At 49.8% G+C, this 22,331-nt stretch overlaps 1 protein-coding gene across 2 annotated transcripts in view; it reads right to left on the reverse strand.

Annotated features, from left to right (window-relative positions):
• The window catches only part of LOC119974762 (ALK tyrosine kinase receptor-like), a 1,320,646-nt gene that overhangs the window by 344,869 nt on the left and 953,446 nt on the right, over positions 1–22,331 (reverse strand). For both annotated transcript variants that reach the window (XM_038813974.1, XM_038813983.1), the window contains one exon: positions 5,808–5,902. In XM_038813974.1, coding sequence (XP_038669902.1) covers positions 5,808–5,902 — 95 coding nt within the window. The remainder of the gene's footprint in view (positions 1–5,807; positions 5,903–22,331) is intronic.

Consider the following 22,331-nt stretch of genomic DNA (forward strand, 5'->3'; position numbering starts at 1 on the left):
AAATCCTGCCCATTATTTTTTGATTTCTGGGAATGCCGAACATAATTTATAAAGATGAACTGGCGGGGGCATGGTGGAATATTCTGCCCCCGTTTCCGGTGGGCAGGAATGTCAATGGGGGTGAAGAATCAAGGGGGTGCCTGAAAAAACGGCTTTCATGCTGGCTCCTGCGTCCTGCCTATGATGTAATGGGGTTCCTGCCACGAATATCGCAAACCCCATTCGCATACAGGAACATACACTTAGTGGGCCTCCGTGCTGTATCATCCCCCACACGGAGATCCCCCCCCCCCCCCCCCCCCCCCAACTCTGCTGGCGTGATGCCATAACACAGGGTTTACAACAGGTTTTGTAAAATGGGAACCTGGCGAACGGTCAAGTACAGCCCTCAGGGGAGAGATGGTTATGCCTGGGCAGTACCCTGGCATTGCCCAGGCATTGTACCTGGGCACTATCCCATGGCATTGCCTCCCAAGGGGCACTGGAGCCAAGAGGGCCTACCAATATGGAAATCTGTAGGGGATGGGGTGTAAGGGGTGGTCCTCTGTCCATGGGAGGGGGGGTTCCCTGCTTTGGGGGGTGGGTGGGGCCTGACTTGGTGATGAGTTATTTAGGGGAGCGGCCTTGTCAGAGGTTCTTGTGTTCATGATTTGGGCAGCACAGTAGCATAGTGGTTGGCACAATTGCTTCACAGCTCCAGGGTCCCAGGTTCGATTCCCGGCTTGGGTCGCTGTCTGTGCGGAGTCTGCACATTCTCCCCGTGTGTGCGTGGGTTTCCCCCAGGTGCTCCGGTTTCCTCCCACAGTCCAAAGATGTGCAGGTTAGGTGGATTGGCCATGCTAAATTGCCCTTAGTGTCCAAAATTGCCCTCAGTTTTGGGTGGGGTTACTGTGTTACGGGGATAGGGTGGAGGTGTGGGCTTAGGTAGGGTGCTCTTTCAAAAAAAAAGAGCCGGTGCAGACTCGATGGGCCGAATGGCCTCCTTCTGCGCTGTAAATTCTAAAAAAGAAATTCTATGATTTTCTTTTCTTTATTCTTATAAAAAGGGCAAGCCGATTTTTTACGAGCTGCTGTTGCTGAGAGGGTGGGGTCATTCAGAGCCCGTCTCTCCAGCATGACGCCATGGGACCCACCTCTTGGTTTTGTTCAGCAAAGTGTTTGAAAACGTGGCGGGAAAAGCCGTCAGTGTGGCCGACAGGCTGCACGCCGCTTATTCCGCCCTAGTTCACACTTTGCCCAAAGAGAAAAATTCTGCCCTGGGAGTCCAGCGCTGCTCGCAAATCAGCTGAGGTGTGAGGTGATTTTAAGGAATCCAGTAAATATCATGGAGGCAGCAATATTTTGTTCAGAAATAAAACTGGCTCTTCTTTCTTTTCTATCTTTTATCTCACTGGCATTTCATTGTCATGAACCTTGGTGCAGCTTGTTCACTTTTATTTCTCTCCAGCTCCATTACTGGTACCAGTTGCGTTAACTGCTTAAATCACTCATTATTTCCACAGCAATGTGATTTCTTCAACTTGTTCCAATGAATCTGTTATACGCGAATCATCTTCATGTCAGGGTCAATAATAGAATACCTTTACTTTTATTAAATACACTTACACTTAAATTGTTTACTGCACAATAGATCTCAATGCTTTTCATGTTGTAACTGCAGAGCGTACAGGACTATAATTCTCAGGAATGTAATCTTGAAGAAAGCAGTACCCTTAAAGGCAGCAAAAGAGCTGATGTTTTAACCTAACATTCAGTCAGGAGTGATTCCGAAAGCAGATCCCTGGTGGAAAGGAAGGGCGTACTAAACACTGCTCCACCCAGAGTCCAAATATCATCCTTTCAACATAAGGGGTGGGGATTCTCCGATCCCCGACGGGGTGAATCCTGTCCCCGCCAGCTGCAGAATTCTCCGACGCCGGGGATTTGGCGGGGGCGGGAATCGGCCACGCCGGTCGGTGGCCGCTGGCAGCAGCCCCCCCCCCCCCCCCCGAGAGATTCTCGGGCCCGCGATGGGCTGAGTGGCCGCCCGTTTTCGGCCCGTCCCGCTGCCATATGTTATGATAGGTACTTACTGGCGGGATTTGGCTCCGCAGGCAGCCTACAGGGTCCTCTGGGGGGGGGGGGGGGGCGGCAGGGGGATCTGGCCGCAGGGGGTGCCTCCAGGGTGGCCTGGCCCGCGATCGGAGCCTGCCGATCCGCAGGCGGGCCTGTGCCGTGGGGGCACCCTGTTCCTCCACGCCGGCTGGTGAACCGGTCCGCAATGGCCGGCACCGAGATGAACCTCCCCTGCGCATGTGGTGGGATGACGCCAGCACACACTGGCTCTCCCGCGCATGTGCCAACTCACGCCGGCCGGTGGAGGCCCTTCAGCGCCGGATGGCATGCCTTCCGCGCCGGCCGGCGTGGCGCAAACCACTCTGGCGCTGGCCTCGCCCCTGAAGGTGCGGAGGATTCCGCACCTTTTAGGGCGGCCTGACGCTGGAGTGGTTCACGCCACTCCTTCGCGCCGGAGGTGCCCACCGGTTTCCGAAGAATACCACCCAAGATCTGTGAAGCTTCAGACAGTTTTACAATTTTCACCCAGGCACGCATTCTTTGGATGTATTCCATCTTCAACACTTGCATGATCACACAGCTGGATGCGAACAAATCTCCTTCGGGTTTTAATGAACTTTGTTTTGAAATAATAGTGTCTGAGGAAGCTTGGAATATGTGTTGTCTTTTGTTCTTTAGGAGTTCTTTGATCGTCAACTGGTCGATTATTACTATGGAATCAGAATTGGGCCTGTTTCCCAGTAAAGCACTTTAGTCACAAATTTAGAAGAGCGTGCTTGCTATGTTTCATTTCCAACTTCAGCAGCCCTTGCTGTCTCTCTGAAAAAAAACCTGACAGTCCAGTGCCAGCTTGTGCTGAATGATTGGTAGTTCACTACTGTGAAGCTGGGGACCAAACTGAAATTTTACATTACAGCATTCATATCTGTAGATATGAGTGAAACGCGCCTACTGTCACACCACATCTGTCACACTGTGCAAATTCAGTGCTCAGAGGCGGCATTCTCCCCTACCCGGCATAACGGAGGGTCCCGGAGTAGGGGAGTGGCGCCAACCACTCAGGGTTGGGCCTCCCCAAAGGTGGGGAATTCTCCCCACCTTTGGGGGCCAGCCCCGCGCCGGAGCGGTTGGCACCAGAAGACTGGCGCAAAAAACCTGCGCCCCCGGCAGCGGGGCTGGCCGAAAGGCTTTCGCCGGTCCGCGCATTCGCCGGCAGTGACGTCAGCGGCAGCTGGCCACTGACTTCACTGCCGGCGCATGTGCGATGTGGGGTTCTCTTCCGCTTCCGCAATGGCGGACGCGGAAGGAGAAACAGTGCACCCAGGGCACTGGTCCGGAGTCTGAGCGGGGGGCCCCGATCGCAGGCCAGGCCACCGTGGGGCACCCCCCGGGGTTCGATCGCCCCCCCCCGCCCCCCCAGGACCCGCTCGCGCCGCTGATCCCGCCGTTCCAGAGGTGGTTCAAACCTCGGCGGCGGGAGAGGCCTCCCAGCGGCGCGACTTCGGCCCATCCGGGCCGGAGAATCACCACAGGGGCCTCTCCGATCGGAGTGGCGAGATTCCCACCACCGCCACTTCCCGGGTGGCGGAGAATCTCTGCCACGGCGGGGGCGGGATTTTCGGCGGCCCCAGGCGATTCTCCGACCCCCAGCAGGGTCGGAGAATTTCGCCCCTGAAGTGCAACACAGTGTACTAACTCAGAGGGGCAGCATGGTAGCATAGTGGGTAGCACAATTGTTTCACAGCTCCAGGGTCCCAGGTTCGATTGCTGGCTTGGGTCACTGACTGTGCGGATCTGCATGTTCTGCCCCTGTGTGCTTGGGTTTCCTCCGGGTGCTCTGGTTTCCTCCCACAGTCCAAAGATGTGCAGGTTTGGTGGATTGGCCATGATAAATTGCCCTGAGTGTCCAAAATTGCCCTTAGTGTTGGGGGTGGTTACTGGGTTATGGGGATAGGGTGGAGGTGTGGGCTTGGGTAGGGTGCTCTTTCCAAGAGCCGGTGCAGACCCGATGGACCGAATGGCCTCCTTCTGCACTGTAAATTCTATGATCTATGATCTGTAACTCACTGTGCCACCCAGGTTCCTTATGGACGCTTTGCATCTATATCTGTTGTTAAGATTCCAGTAAGCCTTATAACTGGACGGGAGTATTCTGGAACCGAACCCTGGCTAAAAAGTCCATAAGTTTACTTTGTTCTGTTACAGGACCATTAATTCGTTTCAACAAAAAGAATTTTAAAAAAATTAAACATGAAAAAAATTGGATTAGCGTAGAAATCGTAGAGCGCAGAAAGAGTCCAATCGCCCCTTCGAGTCTGCACTGACCTTCTGAAAGAGCACCCCACCTCGGCCCACTTCCCCGCCATATCCTCATAATCCAAAACCTCACCTAACCTGCACAACTTTGGACACGAAGGGGCAATTTACCATGGCCAATCCATCCAACCTGCACACCTTTGGACTGTCGGAGGAAACCGAAGTACCCAGCGGAAACCCACGCAGCCATTGGGCGAACCTGCAAACTCCACACAGTCACCCAAGGCCGCAATTTAACGTGAGTCCATGGCGCTGTGAGGCAGCAGTGCTAACCATTGTGCCGCCGTGCTGCCCTAATTATGATACAATACTCCTTTACTCCCTCTTTAGTTTAACAATTAATCACAGAGTTTAAGATTAACACAGGTTGCAAAGTACATTTTAAGGTACAATGGTCTCATTAACACACAAAATCCCTTTTAAGCATGTAGGATGACTGTGCTAAGATACATTCTTCTCTACCCAAGTGAATATATGTAGATTTCTCCTCAAAATCCTCCCAGATAATTCTTATACTGTAAGCTGCCTTTTCTTGCTGAACTCTGGCTTCCACATGAGTGATTTCAAATTCCGCTTTACAAAGTCACACTTTCAAATCTTCTTCCAAATTATACTTTCCCTCTACTGTTTCCATCAAGGTTTCGCTTTCAGATTTTACACCTCTGCTTTCAGGTTGCCTTTGCTTTAAAGGCTTTTACACAATCTCTTAAGGTCTAGCCACCGATTTCCACAATTATTTCAAATAATGTCTCCCAAACTGTAGTAATTTTGCACTACTGTAGATATTTTTCTGGCCTCTCACGATCCAATGCTTTTTCAACTCTTTATTGAACAGTAATCTGCTCTGGTTCCCATGTTTCCTCTGTTCCATTAACTGCAGGCTTCTTTGAAACTTCTCTTCATTCATTTCCTTAGTTTCCTTAACTAGTTGGACTTTAGATTTCCTGCGTGTGCTTTCTTAATCATTACTCCATAGTATGGCTTTGCTTCGAGCAAGGCTGAGAGAGACGTTCCCTCTTTAGCCTTCTAGAAGCCCAGCAGAACTGTGAGAGTTGCCTTCTCTCTCACTGCCTATCTCCAAATACAGTTAAATTAGCTAATCTCAAACTATACTCTCATCTAACTATAGGGTTTACCCTTCCAGAAACATTAAATTAAACCCACTTAAAACTGTACCTTATTTCTAATATTCATCAAGACAACGTAAATCCCTTAAAACTACCTTTATTTCCCTCACACTGCATGAAATGTTAATCGTAGAGGAATCATGAGAAATATAAATGCATTTGCCTCCAAATAATGCTCGGGAATGTCAGAGGCTGAAGTTGCCTCTGTATTTATTCACAAAGGTTGCATTCTGACACCACAACTGGTTAAGGACCCTGTGTTATAAAACAGAAAAGAAAGTAACAAGCAAGTGCAATGTTTATACTCACTTGATAGATAACAGTCAAGGTTCAGAGTCACATTATCCAATGCAATGACTGCACTTGACTCTTCAGTCCACACTGTGTTGAGCTGAAGCCAGAACCTGTGAAAACAACAATTATCTGGGTGAAATCTGCAGTAGAATCACAAGTCACACAAAGGTCTTTAAAGGTCGCTGCCTCTATTTTTTTTAAAAAAGGATCACTTGAAGATCATCACAATGGAAAATGTAAAATAATATCAATTCGGTCTCTCAGTTTAGTCCTCATTGATCAGACATAGAGCAAATAATTATTTTTTTTGAGTGGAAAGTGATTGCATTCCAAAATAAAACAGCAACACATGAACAAAACAAAGGAGCTTTTATGGTGACATTGATTTAAAAAATAACAGATATCAAGTTAGTCCTATAAAACCCAGGTCCTAAAACATTACAAATGTTACAGTTAATGCTGCAGAATTCTATTTGCTCTGGATGAACAAGAACGGGACATGTTTTTTGGTCTCTGCAATATTAATAATCACTGAGAATTCACCACAAGGCACCGTAGAAGCCAATCTCTAGCCTACCATTGCAAAATAAGGGAATTACAAAAGGTCTAATTGGCCGAAAGCACCTCACATTGTTGTTCAGTTGCTCCCAGCTTTACCTACTTGACTTCCTTTACCATATCCCACTAGAATATACCTAACGCGCCACATTATCCTGGTTTGGGACATGAGCATGATAAAAGGTTCATATTGCTTGGTCGCTAGCTTGATAATCAATATGCATTTCCTGAGCATGTTGGGGAAGAACATAACAAGATCTTATGAATGCCACAGCGGTGATATTGGAATGTCTCCAGTATCATTTTATGAGCACCCTACTGACAAGCTCCAGAAAAGAATACCACCCAAGGATATTGAGCCTTCTGGTGCTGATGGGACCCTTCAAATTGCAGCAAATATAAAGCCAGCAGTCCTCTGGCACTAATGGCTGTTAATACTGGAGCTGGATCACATGGTAGGAGCAATGAGAGGAAGAGCAACTAGGAGAAATGGGAGGAGCAGCCAAAACCATAATATATCGTGCTGCAGCCACAACTGGAGTTTACACCAAGGGATAGAACTGGCTGTGGTTGTCAAGAATGCTGCGGCCCAAAACCTTTATTCTTTCTGCAATTGTTTCATTCCAGCCTGATGTGCACTGTTATGTAAGGGAGACCTCGAGGCTCTCTACACTTAGATCATATTTCCAATGAGTAAAGCCACACATGACAAGGGAGTACATGGGCTTCCCATAGGCCCAAAGTCTTAAACTCCAAGAATGTGCTCTCCATCATCATCCTGTAATCTTCCTAAGTGCGCATGGATTCCACTCCTTCCACATCCAGCTTATGTGGGACCCCAAGTTGTGCATCGTGAGGGTCTGTTACTGATGTCCTAGCAGCAGACTTCCTTTGTTCCTTCGTCCTTCATTCATTCATTCATCTTAGTCCTGTGTCTTTATTCCAATCAAGCTGTTACAACATAGGCTGACCACTGGGAAACAAACACATCTCCAATAACACCTATCTGTACGTCAGGTGCAGTCACAGAGCTAGTCCACAAAAGACAATGTCACCACCAGAAACATCATCAAGCAGTCAGTCAGCATATGCAAGCAACACGAACACTGCTTGGATCAATTAGGAGGAGCGTTACATTACAGACCTGTGTTTCCAGATTTCTGATCATGTCCTGCATTTTGCACAATATAAATTGTGCAAAACATTTAACAGGAATAATTAAGAATTACTGCTGTGTAACCCCTGCTATGCTTATTCACCTGTCCTGGTGCTCCTAGCAACTGTATCCCTAATAGACGGAGCACGGAAGGGGGGAGGTTACTGAGCTTCCATTAAGGATATTTCCTGTGGTTACATTGAGTTACTTTGAAAACCGTGGGACCTTGAGGGTCCAGCTAAAGGGTGCAGCTTCTTGGTGTGTGATGAGGGCGGTCCTTTTTCTGAATTGCCCTCATATCTGAAAGCTAAGCTTCTTCCAATCATGTGAAGAGGCGCACACAGTGCGCACCCCACCCTCTGCCCACCCATTTTCAGCCACGGTCACATATCGAGGGAAGTTTACTCTATTTTAGGTTTATTGAAACATGATCATGGATGGTATGTACAGCACAGAAGCATTCCATTTAGTCCAAGTGATATTGGTTTTTATACACCCTATGAATCTGCTCTCATTCCATTGACCATAACCCGGCCTTTCATTAAACTTTTGATTCCCCTTTCTCTCATGTATTCGTCAAGAGTCCTTTTGAAAGCATCCAAACTATTTTCCTCAACTGGTTCCAATATCTAACCACACTCTGAGCATAGGAATTTCTCCTTATTTCCCTCTCAGATTTATTGGTTATCTACCTTGAGTTTATGGCTCCTCATTTTGAATTTTCTCACAAGTGGAAACATTCTCCCCTGTCCACCTCATTCAGCATTTTAATGACCTCTATGAGGTCTGCTCTAAGTCTCTTTTCTGAGGAATAAAGCAGCTCCCTATTCAATTTTTCGCGGGGGCTGTAATCTCTTCGGAATTTTTTGTTTGCACTTGTGTGCAGTGTACCCCAAGTACAGCCTGACCAGAGTACTGTACAGTTGAGCAAAACTGTATTGGAACCAGTTGAGGAAAATAGTTGAATTCTACACCACTAGAAATTAATCCCAATGCTTTGTTCGCATTTTAATGCTTTGCTGAACTGGGATGCTGCATTTAATGATTTATTAACCTGTATCCCCAGATCCCTGTGCTCTTCTACTCCACTCAGTTTCTTATTTTCTCAAATGCAGGTGGCGTTTCTTTTTCCCCACTGAAGCACATCACCTCATATTTATCCACGTTAAAGTTCATTTGCCACTTAACTGGCACTTTCGTGGCTTTCCAAATATTTCTTGCATTACGTCGCACTCTCCGTCTGTTCGCTCTGCTCCCGATGTTGTATCATCATCAAATTTTGGTACTGAGTTACAAAGCCCACCAAAAATATGATGCACTTTACAACCACTGCTTTGCCAGCCAATTCCGCACAACTTGGTCAATCATGTTATTCAACCAGGTCTGCCTCTTTTAATCTGGCCCCTTGCAATACCTGGGACAGCAACATCCCAAAGACTCCCAAGCACTGCAAACAACAATCATAAGTACAAATGAGAATATCTTGAATGAACACCGACAAATTCTATTGGCGCACAACTTCTAGTTTCAATTCCAAATTTACAATTCGAGAAAACTTCCAGTAAATTAACACCAGCCAATTACCCAGAACTATTTCTATCCACTCAAGTGGGCTTTGTTAACATTAATTGATAAACTGGAACTAGCTACATAACAAATACCCATGCGTGGGGCATGTAATAGGAGAGCAAAGTGCTGCAGGCGCTGGAAGTCCAACATATAAACAGAAATACTGGAAATACTCGGCTGGTTAGGCAGCATCTGAGGAGAGAGAAAGAGAGTCAATTCTTCAGGTCCACGATCGGCACAACATCCAATGAAGAGTCACAGACCTGGGTTTCTCTCTGCTAAGTTGCTGCCAGATGTGCAGACATTTCTAACACTGCCCATTTCTATTGGAACAAAAATACCCCTTTTTGCCAACCCTTCAAAAAGAAATAATGGGCACAGACAGAGTGGATAGTCAGAGACTTTTTCCCAGGCTGGAGGGGTCAATTATTGGGGACATAGGTTTAAGGTGCGAGGGGCAAGGTTTAGAGAAGATGTACGAGGCAAGTTTGTTACGCAGAGGGTAGTGGGTGCCTGGAACTCGCTGCCGGAGGAGGTGGTGGAAGCAGGGACGATAGTGACGTTTAAGGGGCATCTTGACAAGTACATGAATAGGATGGGAATAGAGGGATACAGACCCCGGAGTGTAGAAGATTTTAGTTTCGACAGGCAGCATGGCCAGCGCAGGCTTGGAGGGCCGAAGGGCTTGTTTCTGTGCTGTACTTTTCTTTGTTCTTTGAAATTGGACTTCTGGTGAGTCTCTCCTTCCTGTAACAGCCTCCCCGAACAGGCGTCGGAATGTGGCGACTAGGGGCTTTTCACAGTAACTTCATTTGAAGCCTACTTGTGACAATAAGCGATTTTAGAACATAGAACATAGAACAGTACAGCACAGAACAGGCCCTTCGGTCCTCAATGTTGTGCTGAGCCATGATCACCCTACTCAAACCCACGTATCCACCCTATACCGTAACCCAACAACCCCCCTGAACCTTTTATTAGGACACTACGGGCAATTTAGCATGGCCAATCCACCTAACCCGCACATCTTTGGACTGTGGGAGGAAACCGGAGCACCCGGAGGAAACCCACGCACACAGGGGGAGGACGTGCAGACTCCACACAGACAGTGACCCAGCCGGGAATCGAACCTGGGACCCTGGAGCTGTGAAGCATTTATGCTAACCACCATGCTACCCTGCTGCCCCTAATTTCATTTTGTTTCAAAGAACCTAGCAGCAGATGCCTGGGATCTTGTTTGGCACAAATTGTCAAAGCAATAAATTGATAATTTAATAAAATAATAATCTCAGTGACTATTATGAAGTGAGCAGCAGAGATAATTGATAAAATGCTTTTTAATTTTTGCTTCAGAAGCAGAACTCGAGAGAGCCAGGCCAGGCCACAATTCCTTGTTACCAGGGAAAGGGTGGGATACAGAGGCTGAGACAAGGGCTTTCATTTTACTAACACCGACCTTGCATTTGCGTCTGGTGGCATACATTCCAGGCTGGCCTTGGCACAATTCATATGAAAATGTGGGTTGGAAACGGATTGCCTTTCCTTCTTCCCTGGTCTGCTGTATCGACAGGTTTTTAAGAAAGGAGGAGGAGGAGAAAAAGGTGGGGGAGGCGTGTATGTGTGCGTATGTCCAGCTGACTACCAATTTCAGGGTTCACACACTTCATTCTCCTACACTCACACTTTGTCTCGTGCGCCCACTGTGCAGAACCTTGAGGCCACCCTCATGGATCACAAAATCGGCATCAAGGGCAGAAAATCTTGTGAGAATTGGGAAACGTGATTCTTGCTGGAGTGTTCTCCCCACCTCTCACACTGCCTCACGCACCCTCACACACTGCCTCACGCACCCTCACACACTGTCTTATGCACCCTCACATGCTGTCTCACGCACCCTCACACAATGTCTTGCGCATTCTCACATACTGTCTTGCGTCCCCTCACATGTCTTATACATCCTCACACTGATTTGTAAGCCCTCACCCACTGTCTTGTGCCCTCACACACTGTCTTGTGCCCTCACCCACTGTCTTGTGCCCTCACACATTGTCTTTTGTGCCCTCAACCACTGTCTTATGTGCCCTCACACACCATCTTGTATGCCCTAACACACTGTCTTGTGTCCTCACACACTGTCTTATGTGCCCTCACACACCATCTTGTATGCCCTCACACACTGTCTTATGCCCTCACACACTGTCTTGTGTCCTCACACACTGTCTTATGTGTCCTCACCCACTGTCTTGTGCCCTCACACACCGTCTTGTGCCCTCACCCACTGTCTTGTGCCCTCACACACTGTCTTGTGTCCTCACACACTGTCTTATGTGTCCTCACCCACTGTCTTGTGTGCCCTCACACATTGTCTTTTGTGCCCTCAACCACTGTCTTATGTGCCCTCACACACTGTCTCACGGGGCCTCACGGTAGCATGGTGGTTAGCATCAATGCTTCACAGCTCCAGGGTCCCAGGTTCGATTCCCGGCTGGGTCACTGTCTGTGTGGAGTCTGCACGTCCTCCCTGTGTGTGCGTGGGTTTCCTCCGGGTGCTCCGGTTTCCTCCCACAATCCAAAGATGTGCGGGTTAGGTGGATTGGCCATGCTAAATTGCCCGTAGTGTAAGGTTAATGGGGAGATTCTTGGGTTACGGGTATACAGGTTACGTGGGTTTAAGTAGGGTGATCATTGCTCGGCACAACATCGAGGGCCGAAGGGCCTGTTCTGTGCTGTACTGTTCTATGTTCTATGTGCCCTCACACACTGTCTTATGTGCCCTCACACACTGTCTTATGTGCCCTCACACACTGTCTTGTGTCCTCACACATTGTCTTGTGTGCCCTCACACACTGTCTCATGTGCCCTCACACACTGTCTTGTGTCCTCACACACTGTCTTATGTGCCCTCACACACTGTCTTGTGTGCCCTCACACACTGTCTCATGTGCCCTCACACACTGTCTTGTGTCCTCACACACTGTCTTATGTGCCCTCACACACGGTCTTATGTGCCCTCACACACGGTCTTGTGTCCTCACACACTGTCTTATGTGCCCTCACACACTGTCTTGTGTCCTCACACACTGTCTTATGTGCCCTCACACACTGTCTTATGTGCCCTCACACACTGTCTTGTGTACCCTCACACACTTTCTTGTGTACCCTCACACACTGTCTCATGTGCCCTCACACACTGTTCACACCCTCACTCTCTCTCGTGTGCATTCTCTCCCTCTCTCGTGCACACTCTCAGTCTCTCTGACGTGCACGCATTTACTCTCTCGCATGCACTCACTCGCCCTACTGCGTGCACACGCTCTTTCTTCTTCGTAATCACACTCTTTCTTGCACACTCTCACTCGCGTGCACTCTCTCTCACACGCACTCACTTCTCTCTCATTCGCACCCTCGGTCTCTTTTGCACGCACTCACTCTCTCTCAAACGCACTCACCCACTCTCTCTCGCACAGATTCACTTTCCTTGCTTCCACTCACACTCTGTCTCACATGCGCTCACTCACTATCACGTGCATTCTCTCTCTCACACGCACTCACTCACTCTCGTGTGCACTCACTATCTGTTGTGCACACACACTCTCTCATGCCACTCACTCACTCTCACACACAAATTCACTCTCATGTGCACTCTCTCTTGTGCACCCACTCATTCACACGGCTACTCACTCTCTCTCACAAGAACTCGCTCTTTCTTGTGCGTACTCTCACACTCTCGCTCACACTTGCTCACGCGCATTTGCTCACTATCTCATGCACACTCATTCACTCACTCGATCGTGCATTGGCTCTCTCACACGTACACTCACTCTCTTGCATGCACTGACTCTCTCACACACATTCACTCTCTCTTGCATGCACCCTCTCACTCTCAATTGTGATGTCAACCTGGTGAAGCTACAATACAGGACTGCTTGTGTGCCAAACAGCGGGCGAAATTCTCCGACCCCACGCAGGGTCGGAGAATAGGCGGGAAGCGGCGTTATTTCCGCTCCCGCAGGTTTTTGAATTTTCCCGCCGGTCATAAACCGGCGTTGTGCAAATCCCGCCGGCAGCCTGTGAAAACAGCTGGCGCCGGCGGGATTTCATTTTTTAAAAACTTACCTCAAATCTCCGGCCCGGATGGGCCGAAGTCTCGCCGCTGGGAGGCCTTCTCCCACCGCCGAGGTTTAAACCACCTCTGGAACGGCGGGCTCAGCGGCGCGAGCAGGCCCCCGGGGTCCTGGGGGGGCGGGGGGCGATCGGACCCGGGGGGGTGCCCCCACGGAGGCCTGGCCCGCGATCGGGGCCCCCCGCTCACTCCGCGGGGCAGTGCCGTGGGGGCACTCTTTCTCCTTCCGCGCCGCCACGGCCTCCGCCATGGCGGACGCGGAGGAGAACCCCGCATCGCGCATGCGCCGGCAGTGACGTCAGCGGCCAGCTGCCGCTGACGTCACTGCCGGCGCATGCGCCGACCGCCGAAAGCCTTTCGGCCAGCCCCGCTTCCGACTGCGCCGGGTGTTTGCGCCAGTCTTCTGGTGCAAACTGCTCCGGCGCGGGGCTGGCCCCCAAAGGTGGGGAGAATTCCACACCTTTGGGGAGGTGCAACCCCTGAGTGGTTGGCGCCACTCCCCTACGCCGGCACCCTCCGTCACGCCGGGTAGGGGAGAATCCAGCCCAACATCTCTCTCTTATGTGCACACACTCACTCTCACTCATGTGCATTCTCTCACTCTCTCTCGTGTGTACTCACTCACTCTCATGTGCACACTTACACTCTTTCTCGCATTCACTCACCCTCTCTCATACTTATTCTCACTTATTCTCATGGTCACTCTTTCTCGCACGCACTCACTCTTTCTTGTGTGTTCTCACATTCTCTCACCCATACTCTATCTCACGTGCACTCGCTCACTTGCATGCACCCACTCTCTCTCTCTTGTTCACTCACTCTCTCTCACGCATAGTCACTTGATCTCGCACGCACTCACTTACACTCTTGCGCATATTCACTGTCTCTCACGTGCATTCTCTCACTCTCTCATGCGCACACACACTCTCTCTCTTGCGCATTTTCTCACTCGTGTGCACTCTCACTCTCTGTCACCTGCACACATACAGTCGCTCTCACATGCACTCACTCTCTTTCTCACATGCACTCACTCACTCACGTGCACTCACTCTCTCTCTCACGCACCCTCAGTCTCGTTAGCATGCACCTCACTCTCTCAAGCACACTCACACGCTCTCTCACACACACTCATTCACACTCTTGTGTGCACTAGTCTCTCTTGCGCACACTCACTCTTTCTCACAGGCACTTACTTAGTCTCTCTTGCATGCACTCACTTTCTAGTGCATGAACTCACTCTCTCACGTGCACTCACTCTCATGCGTATTCACTCTTACATGCAGTCACTCAGTCTCTCTTGTGCACACACTCTCTCACACTCGTGCATTGACTCTCTCCTGCGCGCACTTCACTCTCTCGCAGCACTCATTTACTCTCTCTTGCATGCAATCTCTCTCACGGGCACTCACTCAGTCTCTCTTGCAAGCCCTCACTCTCTCGCATGCACTCACTCTCTCCCAACGCACTCCCTCTTTCTTGTGTGTACTCACATTCTCTCTCCCACACTCGCTCATGCGTACTTGCTCACTCTGTCTCACGCACACTCACTCTCTCTTGTGCATGCACTCTCTCTCATGCATACTCACTCAGTTCCTCACATGCACTCACTCACACTCTTGTGCGCATTCACTCTCTCGTGCACTCTCTCATCCTCACTTGTGCACTTTCACTCTCTCTCATGCATACTCACTCTCTCTCGTGCGCACTCACCCTCTTGAGCGAACTCATTCTCTCTTGCATGCACTCATTCTCTCAAGTACACTCATTCTCTCTCATGCACACTCACTCTCGCGTACACTCATTCACTCTCTCTTGTGCGCACTCTCTCTGACACATACTCACTCTCTCGTGTGATGAATGTAGGAAATTCTTATATATTATATTTTGCTGTAGTAATATGATTTAAAACCCGGCTTCAAATGCGTATAGGCCAAAGCTGTGATTAAGGGTTTGTATAAGTGAGGCAATCATTGATTTTCATCATTTACTTGTTTATATATAGATGGCGAATGGAATATTTTTTATGTTTAGGAGGTTCCCTGGGGTGTAGATAATTTATGAGGGATTGTGCTTAATCCTAGCTGAGCAGGTCAAGGGACATTTTAGTGGGAGGAGACTGGAGAATGCCTTATGTTTGGGTTACAGATGATGCAATTAATGGGAGAAGCCAGGTCTGTCTGTAGTTTGCAGTTTGCCATAGGATTTTAGTCTGACCAGACAGAAGGAATTTCAGGTTGTTCCCTCCAAACGTCTGCGCAGAGATGCAAGTAACCCTGATGGTTAACTTTGTTTATAAGTGGCATTCAAACTGTATTGGTTTGCTTAGTTGGAATATATAGTGGCAGGTGTAGATAAATTTAAAGTCTTATTCCCTTTTATTTAAGAATTGTTAATTGGAAAGCTATTACTATGATACGGATGTGATTGATTTTATGTTTTAATATGAAAGATACTTATTGGTCAGTGTCATCACTCTTACGGTTTAGTAGGTGTCCCTCACAGTCTTACAAATTGTAAATTGTTGGGATTTTTATCCGGAAATTCTAACACTAACGCGCACTCACACACACTCTCCCTTGCGCATCTTCTCCCATGCGCACTCAGTCTCACATGCATTCACTCTGATTCGCACTCAGTCTCTCTCGCGTTCTCTGACACACTCTCTGACACTCGCACTCTCTCTCACTTTCCCCCTCTCGTACACGTCACACTTCTGTTTTTCCGAGTAAACCCTGGGCCCACAGATCCTGTGCTATCCACCCCGACCCTCAATAGAGAGTTTTCAGTGGCTGCAACTTCCCTTACGGTGTGTCAATTAAATATGATGGGCATTTACTTCCTCAATGTGACAATCGATGTTGGATTGCTAGTCCATGCACAGTTACTTCTGTAAAATTTCTCCCATGTTGGTCTCACCACACCTTCTAACTCAGGTCCGGTGAGGTCCAGGCACTGCCGTATGTCCCCGGGGCTCAGTGTCCAAGTGCAGATGAGGCGAATTGAAGGAGGTCACCCCACCGGCACTAGTTGCTGTAAACCAGGTAAGTTAAAGTTCCAGTGGAGCTTTAGGAAGAATGTAAGTGCCTCAGGTAAGTCAGGCGGTGGTCAGACATCGAGGGGGTGGAGTAACACATTTGGCGGGTGGACCTCGGGATCGGGAGGCAGCACTGGTCATGTGAGGGGCGCGGGTTAGTTGGACTGCGGGGGTGGGCAGAGGGGATATCCATCTGGACGGGGGCCGTACCTGTGGGTGGGGCTGATCGGTTTGGGGGAAATCCCTTGGAGGGGTGAGGAGATGGAGGGAATACTGCGGCGGGAGGGGGGGATTATTGGAGGGTGAGGGAGTATTCTGCAGGGCAGGGGTAGTCTGCAGGGCGGGGGTAGTGCTAGTTAGGGGTGGGGGCAGTCCCCTGGGTGGCGAAGTGGGGGGAGGTTAGAGGTGAGGGAGAAGTCCTGTAGTGGGGTTGGTCTTTGACTTTACAATACTTACCCAGAAGTTACAAGAGGTTTTAATCCTTCTAACTTTTTCTGGTTAACTATTTCTGTCATACAGCTGGAACCATCTGATTTTTTCCAGTTAAACTGCATTTCACGATGATTCCCAACACAGTGCTAGATTGCCCCGAGGAAGTTCACACTTCTGGACAATTACCATGCAAACCCTTAACTCTGAAGTTCCATGAAGGATTTTCCAGCACATCTTTGGGGTACAACTCCCCTCCCCCAAAACTCAGCACTGGGGAGCTCTGATGTTACGGCCGGTTTCCATGTCTCCTTGGTACCATTAACCGGTTTTCTGAATTGAGCATCAAGCTATTCCTCCTGATCTGCTTACAGGGATGTGGACTGGGAGCAGTGAGTGGGGGAGCAAAATGCATTTTCCTGGCTTGAGACAATTCACACCTCTTTAACCTGTGATTATCCCTCTCTCCAGTTGCTCCATCTGGACCTGTAAAGACTTAATTACCTCCAAAGACTCTCATTCAAAGTATTGTCTTGCATCTTTGACTTTGTCTATATATATGTTTCTGGAACCCACCTCTTCATTCACCCGAGGAAGGAGCAGTGCTCCGAAAGCTCGTGATTCGAAACAAACCTGTTGGACTATAACCTGGTGTTGTGTAAGACTTCTTACTCTAGTCAGGAGTGTAATGGAATACCCTCCACTTGCCTGGATGAGTGAAGCTTCAACACCACTCAAACCCTCCACTACCGATGAACAGTGGCAGCCGTGTATACCATCTACAAGATACACTGCAGGAACTCACCAAGGTTCCTGAGACAGCACTTTCCAAACCCACGACCACTACCATTTAGAAGGACAACAGTAGCAGATACCTGGGAACCCAACCACCTGGAGGTTCCACTCCAAGTCACCCACTACCCTGCCTTGGAAATATATCGCCATTCCTTCACTGTCGCTGGGGCAACATCCTGCAACTCCCTCCCTAACAGCACAGCGGGTGTACCCACACCTCAAGGACTGCACCAGTTCAAGAAGGCAACTCACCACCATCTTCTGAAGGGCAACTAGGGATGGGCAATACATGCTGGCCCAGCCAGCGACGCCCTCATCCCATAAATGAATAAAAAAAGAAAGAAAGAAATTAAATTGAAGATTTACCGATCAGCATGACTTTACAGTCCTGCCCATCTGTCATATTGATGTCCCCATATTTTCTAAATTGATTCTGGGGATACATAGCCCGAAATTCATCCACATCACCTGAGGCACAGAGCGCGCTCTGGGCCATGCTTCAGTTCCAATCACCTGTGTTAATCTGTTCCATGCTCACCAGTGGCCTCCTTACTCAGACTCCAGGTACATTGCTCTTCAAACAAATTTCACAGGAAAGCTGTGCGTGATTCAGGGACCATCAAGGGATTCAACGGATGGGGGTTCGGGATTGGGGAGGTTGGTGCGGTGTGGTGCATGCACACACACTGTGGGGGGTGATGTGACCAATGGGGTTGGGAAGGGCTGGGCTCAGGGCCACAGCGCCACACCCCGGCGAGCGGGAGGAGGTAATGAAGGGTGTTTTTGAGGGGTAGAGAATGAGGCAATTTAATATAAAAGCAAATTCTTGTGGATGGTGGAAAAACATAAACATAAAATGCTGGACCATCTCAGCAGGCCTGGCAGCATCTGTGGAGAGAGAATGGAGTGAACATTGATTGTTCTGCATTTTCTGCTTTTGAAGGAGGCAATTTAGTGCTTTGCTTTTTTCTTGTGCCCCTCCCAGGTCTGGAGTGAAGAAAACTCTTGACAGAGCAGTCCTCATGAGTCCTGACATGAGGTAAGAAAAGAGGGCCTGGGGAATCTGGCACATCCTACACAGCCAATGATTTTTGTTGTTCAGAGCAACAGCACTCATTAGCGGAGTGGTCTGTCGATTGGGATTGTCTCCACACTGGATTGGCTGCTTTAGACACTGAGCATCATGACAGAGAGGCTCCTTGATCGATGAGTCTGGGCCCCCCACTAAAGGCCCAAGCCCCGGTGATGAGCACAGTCTGCATTACTCTCTCCTGGGCCCTGATAATTAATCAACAAGGTACATGTGATTGCATGTGAACACTCATATGTGGTATAACTATATCCATAATGATTGATCTCAGCTGTCCTACCATGGAGAGGCACCAAGTAGAGATAATTTCCCTGAAGGACAGTAAAAACCAGAAAAACAGGCATCTTTGTGATATACCCATACATTGGTTGGGTTCGCAAATGGAAGACATTCGCATCCATCCTCAAACCTCTCCTGCCAAAGAGATGACTGGCTGAAATCAGTGGAGCCCACCAGAGTGGGCTTGATAGAGGGGGAGAGGAAGGTACGAAGTTTCCTGTGCTGTACTTTTCTTTGTTTTTTGTTCTTTGTACTCTCAATAGATTCCCGACAGTCGGAAAACTGTTTCCAGTTAGGTTGAGAACAGGAAGGGTCTGATACAGGAATCCTGCCCGCTTCGTTCATTAATGAGTCACTTGACACCTGAACCCACTGGAATTTAATGGCGGCTCAGGGATTCATTAGAATTCTCACGGCCACACGACACACCCTGTCAGTTTTTGCCTGTGGTCTTCTGAGGGGTGGGGGAGTTCCTTCACTGACAGGCATTCATTGCCTGATAGAGGGACCAGGCATGAGGATTGCGGGGGTCGGGGGGGAGGTGCTGAAAACCATCCCCTTGCCTTGACCTCAAGCCCCCTCCTCTCTGGGGAGCCCTCGCTACAACGGCCATCATGTCCTTATTCATTTGCCCGGGGGTCCAGCGGCGATCCACCGGCTGGACCCTGCAGTGTTGCCGGCACCAACCACCACCCCTGGTGGTACCACTGATTGGCCAGCAGCTGAAATCCCACTGGTAGCTTGATTGCATGAAAGGCCTGGTGCTGACCAGTTGAGTGCCTGAGGGGCCTTGAATCGTGTCGGGCCTCTTCCATGGACGTGACATGGGTTTCCCACTGGTTCTCCAGGAAGTAACTTATATTAACCAGACGTCTTACCCTGACAGAGCAAAGAAAAATAAATGTTGATCAACAGAAGCTCACAAGAAGGTCAAGAGCACTGAGGCATTACGTACTTCAAGCTGGAACCCATAAGTCATTCACTGAGCATTTTGAGCGTTGCCTTATTTACATCTTTATGCATAAGCCAGCTGTACAGTTTGATCATTAGACTCAATTAATTTTTCTTTAATGTGATATTCACGTCCTGAATTACAGAATGGCATTTTTTTAAGTACTGACTGTAGATACTGGAGGTCAGTCAAGAACGGTTTACACTGACAGATGTAGCACACAATATGTTCAATTTATAGTTTTGCAAACTGGATGAACATTTTGTTTGTATATTTTACTGGCAGAGGATAGAAGACAAATCTCTTTTAATGTTATGTGTGAGGTCACCACATGGACATGTCCGACCAATGCTGTTTTGGATATCATTGGCCTCTCCTGCATTGTCCTCCGTGAGGAAGTGTCTTTGATCTTTCAATAATGAATTTTCAGCCTACAGCGGGTGTGCTTTCCAAATAATGTCATATCCTACACAGCCAGCCAAGAGCTAAATAAGCCATGTTGTTGACTTTGAGACGCGTTCTTTGCAATGTTTACAATTCCGCACTAAGAATCATTAAAGATAGAAGAACAACGTTTAGTGTTCCCATATACCAGCTGTTTAAGTACATGCAAGGTGAATGCTCGCATTCAAAGCATCGTCTTGCATCTTTGACTTTGTCTTTATATGTTTCTGGAACATACCTCTTCATTCACCTGAGAAAGGAGCTGCGCTCCGAAAGCTAGTGATTCAAAACAAACCTGTTGGACTTTAACTTGGTGTGTAAGACTTCTTACTGTGCAAGGTGAATGGAAGCGGAGAGATTGGGCGCAATTCTCCCAATGGGAGTCTAAGTGCCGACGCTGGAGTGAAAACTGGCGTGTTTCACTCCGGTTTCGGAGTCTGCTCCCAGCCCCCTATTCTCCTGCCCCAGTGGGGTTAGGAGTGGTGTTGCGTCATTTACGCACGCTGGGCCTTGGCGCCGCATAAAAAGCGGCGCTGCGTAAATGACGCGGCCAGCACCGCGTAAATGACGTCACGTGCGCGGTTGCCGTCCTCCCCGAGTCCGCCCCGCAAGAAGATGACGGATGGATCTTGCGGGGCGGCCGGGGAAAGGAGGTCCTCCTTTAGAGAGGCCGGGCCGCCGATCGATGGGTACCGATCGCGGGCCAGACCCCATCGGAGGCCCCCTCCGGTGCAGGAACCCCCCTTCCCCCCTCACAGGCCACCCCCCAGCCTTCCCGCACTGCCGGCAGCGACCAGGTGTGGACGGAGTCGGCGGGAACCTGTCGTGTTGGGCAGGCCGCTCGACCCATCTGGACCGGAGAAGCAACGCTCCCCTTTTGCAAACTGCGAGCAGTGATTCTCCGAGTGGCCAGCCGTGATTCTCGGCGCGCTGGTTTGGGGAGCGGCGGTGGGAGAATCGCGTGCGGGTGCCGGGGCGGCGTAGCGGGACTCACGCGGCGCCCCAGCGATTCTCCCACCCGGCGTGGGGGCGGGGGAATTCCGCCCATTGTTTCTTCTGAGCGGGGAATCTAAAACATGGACGTAGGAAGGGGATGGGGCACAATGTCAGCATAAGGGGCCAATCATTTAGGACTGAGGTGAGGAGAAATTACTTCACTCGAACGGCTGTGAGCCTTTGGAATTCTCTACTCCAGAGGGTTATGGATGTTCCATTATTGAATATGTTTTAAGACTGGGATAAACATTCATTTGGTGTCTCAGAGAATTAAAGGATAAGGGGCTGGATTCTCCCCTACCCGGCGTGACGGATGGTCCCGGCGTAGGGGTGTGGCGCCAACCACTCAAGAGTCGGGCCTCCCCAAAGGTGGGGAATTCTCCCCACCTTTGGGGGCCAGCCCCGCGCCGGAGCGGTTGGCACCAGAAGACTGGCGCAAAAAACCGGCGCCCCCGGCAGCGGGGCTGGCCGAAAGGCTTTCGCCGGTCGGCGCATGTGCGACGTGGGTTTCTCTTCCGCTTCCGCCATGGCGGCCGCGGAAGAGAAATAGTGCACCCAGGGCACTGGCCCGGAGTCTGAACGGGGGGCCCCGATCGCAGGCCTGGCCACCGTGGGGGCACCCTCCGGGGTTCGATCGCCCCCTGCCCCCCCCAGGACCCCGGGGGCCCGCTCGCGCCGCTGATCCCGCCGTTACAGAGGTGGTTCAAACCTCGGCGGTGGGAGAGGCCTCCCAGCGACGGGACTTCGGCCCATCCGGGCCGGAGAATCACCGTAGGGGCCTCGCCGATCGGAGTGGCGAGGTTCCCGCCACCGCCACTTCCCGGGTGGCGGAGAATCTCTGCCATGGCGGGAGCCGGATTTTCGGCGGCCCCAGGCGATTCTCCGACCCTGCTGGGGGTCGGAGAATTTCGCCCCAGGAGTGTAGGCAGGGAAATGGAGTTGAAGAGAATGGTCACCCATGATCGTATTGAACAGTACAGCATGCTCAACATGTTGTGTGGTCTACTCCTGCTCTTATCTCCTTTGTTCATATGAAGTGAAAGATTAGAGTCAGAAGTTAAGACTAAGGCCACACTTTACTGACCTCAACGCGCCAGACCAGAGACGCAATAAG

The sequence above is a fragment of the Scyliorhinus canicula genome, chromosome 1 (genome assembly GCF_902713615.1).
Source record: "Scyliorhinus canicula chromosome 1, sScyCan1.1, whole genome shotgun sequence".
Lineage (NCBI taxonomy): Eukaryota > Metazoa > Chordata > Chondrichthyes > Carcharhiniformes > Scyliorhinidae > Scyliorhinus > Scyliorhinus canicula.